The 15,552-nt window shown below is 40.7% G+C and overlaps 1 protein-coding gene across 1 annotated transcript; it reads left to right on the plus strand.

Moving 5' to 3' along the window:
• Positions 1-2,847: 2,847 nt before the first annotated feature.
• Positions 2,848-8,508, plus strand: LOC308328459 (keratin, type I cytoskeletal 18-like). The gene is made up of 7 exons (XM_080782290.1): positions 2,848-3,408; positions 4,972-5,054; positions 5,379-5,535; positions 6,070-6,234; positions 7,313-7,438; positions 7,808-8,028; positions 8,183-8,508. The coding sequence occupies exons 1-7, from the start codon at positions 2,932-2,934 to the stop codon at positions 8,223-8,225; spliced, it is 1,272 nt and encodes a 423-aa protein (XP_080638416.1). The 5' UTR covers positions 2,848-2,931; the 3' UTR covers positions 8,226-8,508.
• Positions 8,509-15,552: the final 7,044 nt, after the last annotated feature.

Below are 15,552 nucleotides of genomic sequence, written 5' to 3' on the forward strand. Positions count from 1 at the left end.
ATTTCCTGTTTAGCTCGCCCGGTGTACCAGTTTAAGCCAGTTTGATTTTATGTGAACCGACTGAACCGGTTAATGTCATTATGAGACATGCTGGCAAGTAAAAGAAACAGCAAACTGTTACTGTGCCGACGACACCACCTTTGCTTACTGACATGACAACACTAAATGAATCTTGTATTGCAGTAGTAAAAGCAAAATGACAATGTGCTTTGGTGCACTGCTCCTCCTTGTGGATAGGGGGAGGGCTGTCTTACTGAGACAACATGTAGTCCAGGAAGTAAGTGAGCCCAGTGTCGATGACATCAGAGACACTGGGCTCACTCCTAAAATCTAAGATATCTAAAACCACATATTACACACATGAAGACCCCCAGGAAAGTGTTCTAAATCTTCTAACGTCACTAACACAAAAAGGGTGAAGTTTCCCTTTAACTGCTGTGCCGGCTCTGGGTGACTGAATGGGATAATAAAGGTATCTATCTATCTGTCTACATGTCTGTCTACATGTCTGTCTGTCTGTCTGTCTGTCTGTGTCTGTCTGTCTGTCTGCTTCAATTGTATTGCTTAATCTAAGGTCAAATGGCGATATCAGTTTACCTGAGTCCTTTATGCATTTCATCTCTTGTATGGACGTCTATGTGTCTGAAACCTGAGTGTTTCCCTTTATATGCTCAGCATGTTCATTGAAGGGCGCTACCTCCTCCTATGTCCAGCTTTTAGTATGCGTGTAAACACAAACTTTGTCCTAACACAAACATTAAATGCCATTGATAATGAATGGCCAGTTTTACGTCATTATCCCAACACAAACATTAAGTGTCTTTGGCTGTCAGCAATCATTCAGGTCACTCCAGTGAAGGATCTGCTACATATAGTGACTTTGTGAAACGTAAAACACATTATGTATTATACTATTGCAGAGACAAATTTAACAGGTTACTGAGGAAATGCGGTTTCTTTCTGTTTTCAATGAAAGGATTCTGTGTACTGCAGTTACAGTATGTGCAATTTCTGACTGTATCAGTTAAGAGTAACCAGGGCAGCAGTCCAGAGATGTTTATTTTGGGGCGTGGAAGACCACATCATTTAGAGGGCATGTAACAAGCAGTAGGCATTATGCCTTTTATGGACAAACCAAAGGAATTGTACTGCATGGCATGCCTCCAAGTCTGTTTTTCCTATTTACATTGTTTTTCGTCTAGTTTCATTTCAGTTTCTTCTTTCAATTCTTTATAGAATTGTAGGCTACTGCATGTCTATGTCCTACACCGCTTGCATATTATAATTTTTCATTTGCTTGAGTCAGACTCATTTTATTTGTGAGGGGCACTTGATGGGAATATTTCTACCATTATACTTGAAAGGACTGTATTCAAATAAAGACTATGATAAATAAGGAAAAGCTTCGATAGCAGAGAGCTAGAGCTCCGGAACACCTGAACTGTATAAATACTTTTGGAAGTAATCTAATTACAATAAAATAGTAAATACTCTTCACTGGAATAGAAGCAGAAGGCTTGTAACTTTACAGAAATGGTTATAAAAACCTTTTAGACAATAATGAGTAAAAGTCAGAGTATAACGGAGTTAACCAAAATACCTTAGAATGAATTTGACAGACACAAGGAAGACCATTTCAGACAAGCAGAGCTAGGAGGGGGTTCAATCAGATATATTCATATTCACCATTGTATTGGGAGAGAAGAAGGCATGCAATCCGGACAGCGTTTCCACAAGGATCTCTGACCATGTCCAAATTGAACATGGTTAATATAGCATACCGTAATCAATACACCGGAAAATGTGTTGAACAACAAGGTCAAAAAACATATTTGTTTACAAATGGACAGATAATGCAAGACGTCACGAATATTGCATACAGGAACTATCTCACGGGGCAGAGATAGTCCGGACATGCAATATCAGTTAGTGGAACCGGGGGACAGGGCATAACGTCATTGAGTGCAGTTTGCAGTCTGTTAGAGCGAATACTAACTTCAAGGGCAGAAACACAGAAGCTGGGTATTATGGCAAACGGAAACAAAACACTTCTTATCTACCAACGCTAGCTAGGAGAGCAGTGTACTATTTTACAGTCAGTGGGACAGCGTGACATCAAATGTCAGTCACAGGGCAATTCATTATCCATAATTCGGCAAGACCATAGGGGACACCGGGTCATAGATCACAAGAACCGTCATCCACCAAAATATCAGATCTACAAAAGAAAAATACCTAACAGCACTAGCCCCTCCTATATACAGGTTTAATGTTTGTTTTTAATTCAATGTTTGTTTTAAAAACAACATTGACAATGAACATTGACAAGGGAACATTTACGTCATCTTATCCCTAACAAACATTAAATGCCATTAACAATAAAGAGAATTTAATGTTTGTTTTTTCACCGTTTGTTTTACATCACCATCACATCACCTAATCAACATGAGTTAGACTTTAATTAATATATTAGCGCCCCTCACTTCACATGGGTGTGACTTTTTTCTTCATAATTGGCATAAACTTTCAGCAGATAAACTGGTCGTGTATAGATTCATAAAATAAATTGCTCATCTGACATACGAAGTCCATGCGCAAGTGTACTGTACAGTACAAACTTTCCTGGAGTCACGGCAGAAAATAGAAAAACCAGTAGACAAAATGGGGAATGTGTGTCTGTGAATGAAGGAACGAGAGATGAGGGCGGGAGGAAGCATGAGGGAGGGAGGGCCCGGAGGACGGAGGTATGTGGAAGTGGGCCGGGCCAGGAAGAGCAGCTGTGATTGAGGGACACAGGCTAGGGGTGGGGGGGCGGTGGTGGAAGGGGGCGGCGAGTATAAGTTCCCCCCTAAACTCTGCCACCGCCACTTTCTAAGCCAGCCCAGAGTTCCTCATCCCTCCCGTTCTCCAGTGTGCTTCCATCTCTCCACCATGAGCTACGCCAGGTCCACCATGCAGACACCCTCTGCGCACATCTCCTTCAACCGGTCCATGCCCACCCACCGCGCTGCCAGCATCTATGGCGGTGCCGGTGGGCATGGCGCACGCATCTCCACCGCCTCCTTCTCCAGCCTGCGTTCGGGAGCGCCCTCCATCTCCTCCTCGTCCGCTTACAAGGTGAGCAGCGGAATGGGCATGGGTGGAGGCATGGGTGGAGGCATGGCGGGTGCCGCTTCATCCCTGTCGGCCGGTGGCGGTGGCGGTGCCAACAGCGGAATCATGGGCAACGAGAAGGGCGCCATGCAGAACCTGAACGACCGCCTCTCCAACTACCTGGAGACGGTGAGGAACCTGGAGCAGGCCAACAAGGAGCTGGAGATGAGGATCAGAGAGGCCCTGGAGAAGGGGGGACCTGAGACCAGAGACTACAGCAAATACACCCCCATCATCGAAGACCTACGTCAGCAGGCAAGTACTAGACCGAGTAACAAATGGGCCCTCGTGGCTCCATGAAACCCAAAGGGTCAGTTTTTACACGTTTAAAGTCAAATTAGCTGGGTAGCTGGTAGATGATGACATGTAATTACAAGTGGATAAACAAAGGCATCTGTGAGTCAGTGTGGGTGGAGGATGACAGAGTTACTATGATGAATAGATCAAAATGGGTGCTAAATAATACGTTAGACAAGGAGGCAAAGATTCTGATTTTGAGTACCAGTATTTGATTGCAAATGGTGGCATAACAAGGAACTTAATGATCAGCGAATGCATGTGATGATCATCCCTTTTTTGTGACAGCTATTGCACAATCAGTTCGTTGTATGATATTTGTTTTATTCCGTTAGTTATAAATGAGTCAGCCCTTTCCAGGACGTGTGATGGGTATCCCTCCCTACATACAGTATTATGAGGAACTTGGCTTTTGTAGATTATCAGATTTCGAGCAAGAATGGAGGGTGTGGTAGCTATCCTCTTACAACCCCCATCCCCCCATAAAACTCTCTCTCACGCCACAAGCATGACTTCTACTGATTCATCAGAAATAAGGAAATAATGAATCATCACGTGAGAGCCACACAAGACCCTATAAACCTTCACACAACTATTACAAACATCGCAAGAACATTTCCGAATGAATCCAATAGTGAGTGGTCAATATAAAACGCATGCTATGGCGTAGGAGGGATCCAATGAGAACCAGATGTGCAGTACTTACAAAGAATCCCACACTGCCTGTGTGTGTGTGTGTGTGTGTGTGTGTGTGTGTGTGTGTGTGTGTGTGTGTGCCCGTGTGCGTGGGTGTGTGTGTTCACGCACAGATGCATGTGTCGTGTGTTGGTTGTATAACAATCAGCCTCACTCAGCAGGGTCAAATGGCACATTCTTTGCTAGAGTCCAGCTTCAATGCTGTATGTGTATGGTTTGATGACACATCGATGGTCACTTTGCTCTTTGTAACATCCCGACACATAAAGCCTTCATCGCCACTCTCCACAACAGGATGCCATGGATTCATCAAATACACAAAATACCAACACAGTATACACAACTCCAAAGAAACTCTGCATTACACTATGCAGTGTACACACAGTACACACCTACATAAACGCATACAGAGAGAAGAAAAATGAAAAGAGGGAAGTGCCTCTTTGGAGTTATTAGGGAATTCCCATTCTACCAAAAAGTACTAAAACTAAGCTGTTTTGGCATGGAAAGGTCATATTTTCCAGTTCATCATCGGTTTGTGGGTTCCTCTTTTCAGTAACGGTTGCCATAGATTCAAACATGTTTGTCCCCATTGTGTAAACAGACTCTATGGTTTCTATGACACACGGGGAACATGGTGCTTCAAACAACTGTGATGCACGTTTTCAGAGAGTTGTGAAACCTATACACTATAAAGAAAAGTATATGTTGCTCTGGAATCAGCTATATATGTGTATAAAACAAAACATTAATTTATCATAAATAACATAATTCATCTTAAATAACATAATAAGACCTAAGTCTTTTTTTTCTTCTCCCATCCAGGTCTTTGATTCGACTGTGGACAATGCTAGTCTTGTGCTCCAGATTGATAATGCACGTTTGGCCGCTGATGACTTCAAAATCAAGTAGGTTAAGACTGCAATCAAGTGACTGTGCATTAATGTGAATTTGGTGTGGACAATTTGATTTAAAAATAAAAAAGCAAATTAAAGGAATCTGCTATAGCTTAGGTATCAGATGTATTTTGAATATCAGATGTGCACTAGAATACAATCCCAATCATATCGCAGTGAAAGTACCTTTTGGAGAATCTGAACCATGTTTCATCAAAAGATAGATGAGACAACCCATGGAGAAGTTATTTTAACAAGCACACACACACACACACACACACACACACACACACACACACGTTGCATCTAAAGTAGTGTCTGTGTGTAAACCTGCAGGTTTGAGAATGAGCTGGCCATCCGCCAGTCTGTGGAGGCAGACATCGCTGGGCTGAAGAGAGTCGTGGATGACACCAACATGAGCAGGATGAACATCGAGAGTGAGATTGAGGCCGTGAAGGAGGAGCTTCTCCACCTCAAGAGGAACCATGAGAATGTGAGCTATGGTTTTACCTGCTTTGTGTTGAAGGGGGAAATGTTAGATCGCCTCATATAAGCTCTCATGTGTTTCCAAAAATAAACAAATCATCCAGGACTTTCTGTCATGGGGGCAGCTCTGCAGCGTTTATGTTATTCATTCATATTTTGATGCAGTAGCTGTTTCTGGAGGAATTTTAATTAATTCTGCCGTAAACGTCTTAAAACTACACTTCCGGGTCTGAAATCAATGACGCTACTAAAATACGTAACACTACGTCAAGACAACAACCAGCAGCAGCAGCCCGGAAATGTAGTCTTTGGGTTGTCTTTAGTCTTTCTAGTGATATATTGTGGGTACTCTTTGGGTATATTTGTATATTTCCACCTTCAGTTGACGCTTCATAGCCATATGAGTAAAATCGCAGGGGTGATTTGTTTATTTTTCAAACACAGTCCTTATATGAGGCGATCTAAGACGCCAGGACTTCAGTGGTCTATACTATTCATTAACATGGAAGATAATGACATATATTTATTTACTTCCATATAGGAGGTGATGGAGCTGATGAGTCACATCTCTAGGTCAGGTGTGCAGGTGGATGTGGACGCACCAAAGGGACAAGACCTCGCCCAGATCATGGAGGAAATGAGGACTAACTATGAGAAGATGGCCTTGAAGAATGCTGACGAGCTCAAGCATTGGCATGAAAATCAGGTATAATATAGTCATTCTTTATGTACATCTTTTATATTTGTATATTGTAAATTTGTTATTATATTTTATTATTTACGTTAAAATGTGAGCACAATTTGTGACCACATCCCACCAACATTTTGCTACGTGTACTTTGTTTTTTTTACAATTTTTTTTGTCAAATAGTACACAACAACAATAAATGAAAAATAAGATCAAGAGTACATACAGAAAAGATAGGGCACAAAAAAGGAAGGATGAAAGCAGACATTAGGTCAAATGTCTGCCAAATATGACGTAATTTGTGGCAACACAAACATTAAATACCATTGCCATTTGCCAATGAAGGGAAAATGTACGTCATATGTAGACGAGCAAATCGGCAAACCAATCACATACACAGCTTTTCTCCCCAATTTAGTTGTCGATTCCTCCCCACACATTTTCTGTGTTGTCACTGCTGTCGTATCCTACTGACTCACCTGCCGCTATCTAGAATTGAGAGAAAGCTCTGAATGCTAGACAGGCCCTCCTCATACAGCTCATCTGATATTGCCCAGCTCCTCAGCCCACGCATCTCTGAGATGACCAAAGTCCACGACACCCCAAAAGCAGCAACAAAACAGCAAACAAAATGTTTAAAGTTTGTGAGAGAATTATGCCATTGACATAGCTCTTGGGTTTGACTGTAAATTCTGGGATATGTTCACTTACAAAGTGCCTAATTTGAAGGTACCGGAAGAAATGTGCCTGAGGAAAATGTGTCTGTTTATTGTCTACTATACATCTCCAATGCAGATTGGTGACCTCTTCCAATTCGAAAATAAGCCATCCATAATAATGACGAAAAAAACATTCTTGATTCTTGAGCTTTATTCTTGAGTAGCCTCACTTGATTTAACACCCAACTGAACCAATAGTCTGATAGAACCTGGAACAAGTATGTTTTGCAGGTTCCAGTAAAACACACTGATGGACTGAGTTTTAATTAATGTTACATTTAACTGGGAAAGATTGCACGGTTAACTGTGTGAGTGTAACCTACGCTATGCCTACTGTTATATAACAAGCCTCTGTATTTTCCTCATCTTTCTCTAAGACTTCAGAGGTAGTTGCAAAGGTTTCACAAAACACAGAGGCTCTGCAGGGGGCTCAAGTGGAGATGACTGACTTATCCAGACAGATCCAGACGCTGGAGATTGAACTTGCATCTCAACAGAGCTTGGTAAGCATATCTTTTCACCTGACCTGACACCAGGGTCGAAATTTCCCAATGGTAGAGTAGGGAGACAACTTCCAACCACTGCAGACCGGCTATAGTTATATTGTATTAACATACTCTGCTGGTTAAAAATAATATTTCATTCATTAAAATAAGTCGTGGATAATTTAAGGTCGTATCCTCAATCATTCCATGATGGCTCACTTTCACCCAAGACTCTCACAGTCAACACTTTTGCCAAGACAGAGTAAATAGTATAATAAGTATAACATTTCCTGCAATATTCAGTTTCTGTTCTTTAATCACATTACCTGATAACTTTGAATAATATCAGTACCTTAACCATATGCATGCTTCATATTCCATCCACAGAAAGGGTCTTTAGACGACACCTTACAGAACACAGAGATGCGTAACAACATGGAGACAGAGAAGTATAACTCTATCATCCGTCGCTTGGAGGAGGAGCTGGGGAACCTGCGTGTCAATGTTACACAGCAGTCCCAAGACTATGAGGCTCTGCTGAACATGAAGATGAAACTAGAGGCAGAGATCGCCACCTATAGGACACTCCTGGATGGTGGAGATTTGAAGTAAGGGTGTTTTTATGACAGGGCTGATGACAGTGATGATAATAATGATTATGAAAATGGTGGCGGTGATGATGAATATCCAAAAAATGTGAATATGATGAACATGGTCATTAGTAAGGTGGATATTTAAAATGTCTAATCTGTGTTTTTACAGGCATGAAGAAGATGCTTTTGACTTGAACCTGGCTGCAATCTAATGAAGAATCTGAACTACAACAATGGAAAAACTGTTCATGAGAAAAATAATCCTACCAGTTGAATCAGCCAAAATTGAATCATAGCCAGTAATTATACAGTATGTAAAGACATATTTGTAATGGGCACAGTTTTAAGGGCATGTAAACTCACTCATGTGCATTGCCTTTCACTTCACAGACTGTGGGCTTAATTTGCACAAACTCATGGTCTACAAATTTACCCCGTCATCATGTAACCTGGTTTGGAGGTAGAGAACATGAATAAAGATCTGTCCATTGTTAACTGCTTTTGTCCATTGATTTAGTATCATATACACCTGTGATCGCATGACTCATCTGTTTGACTTGCGCTGTGACACAACCTTTCTCCTCAGTCCCTCTCACTCTCTCCATGACTCCATCCATTCCTCTCTCTCACACCGGAGGGCAGAAAGGAGCTATACTGTATCATGAGTCATGACTGACCCATCCAGAGCAGGGCCTTGACAGCCTGAGACTACACAAGTCTCATCCTTTTCACTTCACCTACACAGTTCATTATCGTGTTAAACCTTCAATAGAGGTGTATTTTAGATAGGACTTTTCTGTTTGGATGAATGGGCTGTCTATGGGACCTAGTTAGCACCTTGCTGGCAAGATGGCAGCCGTGTGCATATGAGGGCCCACCCACAGGCAGGCAGACAGACACATAGACAGGGGAGAAAACATAACCTCTGTCTCTTGCCCTGTCTGACATAAAGATGACAATGGCATATGGCAATGTTGATTATCTACTCTGACCATTTGTAAATTAACTGATATCAGAGCACTTTATGATAGTGTGCTTTGATACTTTGCCTACCCCCTAACATCAGAGCCCCAAATTCAGTTTATTGTATGACACCCGAATCAGTGTTTTCAGCTGAAAAGTGTTGCACTGAGGTGCAAGATGGCATCAGTGAGTAAGGAGTGCAGAGCCTCCAAACAGAAGGTAGAAAGAAGCAAGGTAGTATAAGTAGGTCAAATCCTCATCCCACCTGCATGCAGTCAGTGAGGTCCCTCTCAGTCAGCCTTCCTCGTTGAATTTGTTTCTTCACACAGGACAGGAACGCAAGCAAAACCGCCACCATATGTGCTTTTGCATGACATGACATGATAGCATTCTGGAATCAGAGGAGTGATGTGTCACAGACAGACAGACAGACAGACAGACAAAGCATGTCACACAACCAGATACAAGATACAGGTAAGCATAGAGAATAACATTAGAGTATTAACATTAGTATCAAAAAGTGCAACAATAAAAGACAAGTATACTGTACAGTAAATATGACTATGGTATTATAATAATAATAATATTAATAATAATAATAATAATAATACAACAACCTGGCCTTCTGCATGAGGACTGGTCATGTCATCACATAAAGGCTATAAAACAAGGTATTTTCATCTTGGAATGGTAGTTGTAATGAGACTCCTCCTCCACCCCTCTTGGGACTCAACTTACATAGGAGGTGTGTGGGTTAGTGTGTGTTTGCTCTGTGGGCTGTATGCTCAGTACAAGGACTTGTAGATGCGGCGACAGTATGAATCGTCTGTTCCCCTTCATCCCACCGATGGTGGCATTACCTGTGGGGATTAAAGGACCCTCTGATGCCCTTCATGGAGCAGCTTGTCACCCATGAAGTGGGGCTTTTTAAGATCCAGGGAGCCTTCACCTTCAGACTGAGCATCAGGACTACAGATCCAGGGAGCCATCACCTTCAGACTGAGCATCAGGACTACAGATCCAGGGAGCCATCACCTTCAGACTGAGCATCAGGACTACAGATCCAGGGAGCCATCACCTTCAGACTGAGCATAAGGACTACAGATCCAGGGAGCCATCACCTTCAGACTGAGCATCAGGACTACAGGCTGGACGGAGGCATGTAATGATTTTAGACATAGTTATTTGAGGAAGCTTACCAGCTAGAACTGTTGATAAATGGCTGTAATAGAGGGTATGCATGTGACATCATCATCATAACTGGAAGTTATGCGGGAACACCTACTGAGTGGCAAAGAAAACTACTTTCTGGCCTTGACAGCCCATACATCCAAACACAAAAGTCCTATTTGATTACGTTAAACGACGTTAAACTCACTTTTCCACTCACTTTGCCATTCACTTTACGCATGCACATATACCCTCTATGTAGTAATGAGGCTGAGATTTTTTCACTGTGTCTGAAAATGTGTCACAGTCTCCTTTTCCTTTGCTCAAAGGTTAATGCAATCCTACCCATGCTTATAACTTTTTTTATTGATTTCTAATCTAAACATTATCTCTTAATGTTTTTTGTTTTTCTTAATAAAGTTGGTACCTTCCTTTTTCTTTTACATAAAGCGACTTATAAATCTACGCTATTATTATTATTATTATTATTATTATTATTATTGTTGTTATTAATAATCAACACATTGGTTTAGCTTTGTGTTATAAGAAAAGCTTATGTGTAGCTTGCCACTATAAAATGTTCCTCTTCAATTCTTGTCCATTACGATTGTCATGCCACAGGAAATTCTCTACCATTGGTGGACATGTAACAGAGCTACACTCTCCTGTCTCTGACAGAGGATGAAGGTCAGGAAGACTTCGACATCACTGTTACTGTAAGTCAAGATATTCAGTTATGTTCTCTGTCTGTCTGTCTGTCTGTCTGTCTGTCTGTCTGTCTGTCTGTCTGTCTGTCTGTCTGTCTGTCTGTCTGTCTCCGTCTCACACTTTCACTCTAACATAGTGGTTCCCAAACGTTTTGGCTCGAGACCCAAAAGACAAAATATCCTACAACCTATCTCAAACCCTCACCCTAAATCCCTAACCCTAACCTCCCTCGGGGCAGCACACCTAAACCTAATCTTAACCCTCTCCCAACCCTTGACGCACCCCTCACCAACCTTAATCCGGTCGTTTTAACGCACCCCTCACCAACCTTATGTCTAACCAACTAGTCTAAACTAAGTATGCACCCCATTTTAAAGCAATGTGCAACTAGTTTCCATGTCTTCCACATCAGCAATTAAGAGTCTCAGTTCACTATGGTAGTCAAAATGCTATATTGACTACTTACTGTATAGGCTATACTGTTCAGCAGGCTTGAATAATATTGTTGGTCATACACACTTAATTCAATGTCCATCTTTCTTCTTTCATCCTTTTTTCATTTTATCCTAATCCCTCTCTGCCCCCACTGCACATACTGTACATACAGATTGAACCAGCTATTGAGAACATGGACATTGTGGCTTCTATAGGCCTGCTTTTGTGACAGAAACGTATAATGGGGCCATGTTACAGTGGTAACACAGGGGAATTGTACTACATACTGTAATGTATTGTACACGCAAACTACTTTTTCAATTCATTGGCACTATATACGTTCTGACCATGTATTGTAGTGTGTAAACGAATATCTTTCCAAAACAATGTTGTCTCAGGTTGCTTGATATACAGTAGGCCTATGAGTATTTGTGTGGCATTCTTTTTCATCAAGTGGCTGCTCTCAATGTTGGTTATATCCATTACCTTTCTTTGGAGAGAAAACTCATTAATTCTCAATAGTTTCAAGATTTTTCAAGATAAAAAAAGAATGCTGGGCTTCCTGTTGGAAGTGATAAAGTTCTACAAGCTAGAAATACACAATCTTAATGTAACTGGTTTAGCAGGTGCGCATGTGTGTGTGTGTGTGTGTGTGTGTGTGTGTGTGTGTGCGCGCGCGCGCGAGAGACATTGCCTATCTGGAACTGTCATCGGCAAGGATTAATCAGGCCCAAGAGGACACAATTTCAATGTGGACAGACCTAATATCAGACCTGAAAGACTTACTGACCCGGTGATGTAATGGATGTGTTGTGGGTTGATTATTCTGTGACTAGGATGGGGTGGGGAGGGGGGGGTGTGTGTGTGTGTGTGTGTGTGTGTGTGTGTGTGCGTGCGAGCGAGAGTCCGTGTTTTAAGTTACATTTTGTATACTTGAAAATTATTATACTGTATTTTTGCTTGATCAGAAAACAAATAAAAATTGAATGAGACAAAAAGAACATTATTACTATACTTTAATTAAATTGATGATCTTTTTTTTAAATGACTTCTACTTCTCTCCCACATTCTCTGTGGAGGTCTCAGGGACGGCTCAGGAATGAGGCGCTGCACTATACAGACCAACTCAGACCGTACATGATTGGTTCTAAAGCCAATGATGGGCTACGAAATCCCTCCAAGTCCAGCCAATGTCCGCTCTTATGGCACACGTACTACTCTTCTGTTTTCTAAGGTGTGCAATTCCCTAAGGATTTGCAGTGGTGTTCATGATTACTGCAGTGGCTCAGGAGGCAGAGAGGTCACCACCTCACCTGGGAATTGGAAGTTTCTCTGATCGATCCTGCATGGCTCCTTCTGACACGAGTCACATGACATGTAATAGTGTCCTTGAGTAAGACACAGAAGCCATAACTGTTTCCATGAGCAGGCAGGCCCCTTGCATGGCTGAGCCTGCTGTCGTGTTTGCTGTGTTTATGAAAAGGTGAACGTGATCAGGGTGCACAAACATGTTCAGCAATGATACAAAGATATCACTATGCTGGTCGACAGACAGCCAACTCAACGTAACACATAGGCTATTCATGATAATTCATTGTTTACAGCAGCCATGTTTTTATTAATTAAAATGGCATCGCCATTCTTTTTTTTATTTTTATCAAAGTTTCTTTATTCATTTCATATAAGTCACATATGAGTCAAAAATAGCATACAAATATTGTTGAAAGTTTTTACCCCTCCCTCCCCCAAGAGTTCCCGCTCTGAAAGAGCCACAACCCCAGTATCTTGTACCATACATTGAAATAAAAGGCACATACAAATATACATATTCAAAAATAGAAGAAATGTATTAAATATTGGACACAATATGCAAACAAAAATAAATAAATAATAATAATAACAATAACATAAATAAATAAATACAAAATTACAGTAGTAATGAGTTATTAAGGATTGTTGATGTCAGCCGCATTCATCCTCTCAATATATGTTAAAAAAGGTTGCCAAATGGTGTAACATTTTAACGCACATTTTAAAGCGTACCCTCTTGTGGAGTAACGAATCTTCTCCAATGTCAAATGATGTAGAACATCATTAACCCAAGATTTAAAGGTTGGTGGGAATTTTTCCTTCCATTTAAATAGTATTAGCCGCCTAGCCAAAAGAGATGCAAAGGCTATCATATTCTTGTTTTGCCGGTTAAGACATAGATCTTGGGAAATAACTCCAAACACTGCAATAGTGGCAGAGGGTTCTATGGGCACTTCTATTCTAATACATCTGAAAATGTTTTAAATATTGATTGCCAAAATGTATTTAGCTTTGGACCAAAAAGCCTGTGCAAGGGTAGCTTAATCTTGATTGCGCATCGCCATTCTAATGTTGCTGATTCAACAACCCAATAAACATGTTAGTTCGATGACAAAATGATGAGTCGCAACCCACAGTTTGTGCACCTCTGTATAACTTGAAAGTATATTTTATATTATTATATTATATTAATAGTATATTAATATTACACAGTAAATTATCAGTGTTAATGTATTCATTTGTAACTCAGAGAGTTGTGAATTCCGGATTAAGTAATATATCAGTCAGACTGAGGTAAATTGTGTAAGACAGGTGATGCCTGTCACATGATACCAGACACAAGTGTACAAGTCTCATTCCATTCTATTAAAACTCAGAGTTCACACAGTATGGTTTACAGGTTCATGCAATACACAAAGAATTGAGAGAGTGTTATGCTATCAGTTCCTATCAGTACGCACGCACGCACGCACGCACGCACGCACGCACGCACGCACGCACACACACACACACACACACACACACACACACACACACACACACACACACACACACACACACACACACACACACACACACACACACACACACACACATGTGACATGTGTTTGAACCCAGTTTGTTGAGTTCAGTGGAGTCTAAAACATGTAGAGAAAAATCAAGAAGAAAATCAAATACAGTACATTAACAGTAATTCTGTTATTTCTTTCTTACAGATGGGTTTTGCAACGACAGTGTGCCTTGCCTTTTTATTTGACCCTTCAATGTCTGCTGGAGTCATCCAAACACTAAATACCATGCTGGAGTTATATAACCAGCAAGATGCCACAAATTCCCACAATTCACAAACTGGATCTTATGGCAGTACTGTATAGGAATGTATACAGTAGTAATGTATATCTTACAGAAGACTGTATATCTTACAGAAGTACTACATATATATTATAACAACTATAATTCTACATATGAGTATTTGCACGCACGCATGCATGCAATTAATGATTGTTTCTTTTATTTGACGCTTCCATTGGATAATCCAATTGATAACCTACATATAGGACAGTTGTCTTATTGAACTTAATTATGTACCTGCACTTGCATGTTTCCTGTTTAACGATTCAATTAATCCTGTTGTGTGTATTAGTGTTATGTGAGGCTTGTGAATAATGAAGAAGAGGATTTGCCTGGACAATCCTAAACTGATATAAGGTCTACTGATTTGATTGTCCTGCAGTTTATTTGTTTTTGTATTGTTGATAACAATTGTGTTTATCTGACTACTCATTGTACTTGAAAGTGAAAGTGAAAAATACGATGAAAACACTGGTCAGTTGTAGCAATGCCCCTGACACCATTTTGCTAAACAGCCTTGAGGACTCATGCAGCACTTCCTGGGTTATGACTTCAGCCGGGGGAATAATACTATAGGCCTACTGTTGTTCTGGAGTCTGGACTGCAGTGCTGTGAAAAGGCAGCTCATTGAATTTGCCATCTTGAAAACAGAAGGCACAATAAAATCAGACTGGATCATAATCATAAGAAATAGCTACATTATGAATGTCATATTGATGTCCCCGCTTTCACTTACTGTATACTTTTAACTTTTATATTTATATATACCTACTACCTATTGTATATAGGCCTGTCCTATAACTGTCAAAGTGTTTGGACAGCCACCTAATTAGACAGCACATTTACACAATGCATTGCTGACAATGACAGGTGAAATGTTCTCTTTCAGGCTGCACAAAGGTGCAGGTGAAGGAGGTGTAGTATCAGCTTATAGTTTATCTATACCGGTATTCAACAATATAGTAAAAACTGCTACTGAATTAGATGTATGATGCAATGAATGCACACAATACACATGCAGTGACAGTGTTGGGCGCTTTACAAAAAAGTGAGGAAAAAAACTAGAAAGATATGGTATAAGGAATGGATTCTCGACATACA

Source organism: Protomyctophum bolini (assembly GCF_963924005.1).
Source record: "Protomyctophum bolini genome assembly, chromosome: 2".
Taxonomy (NCBI): Eukaryota; Metazoa; Chordata; class Actinopteri; order Myctophiformes; family Myctophidae; genus Protomyctophum; species Protomyctophum bolini.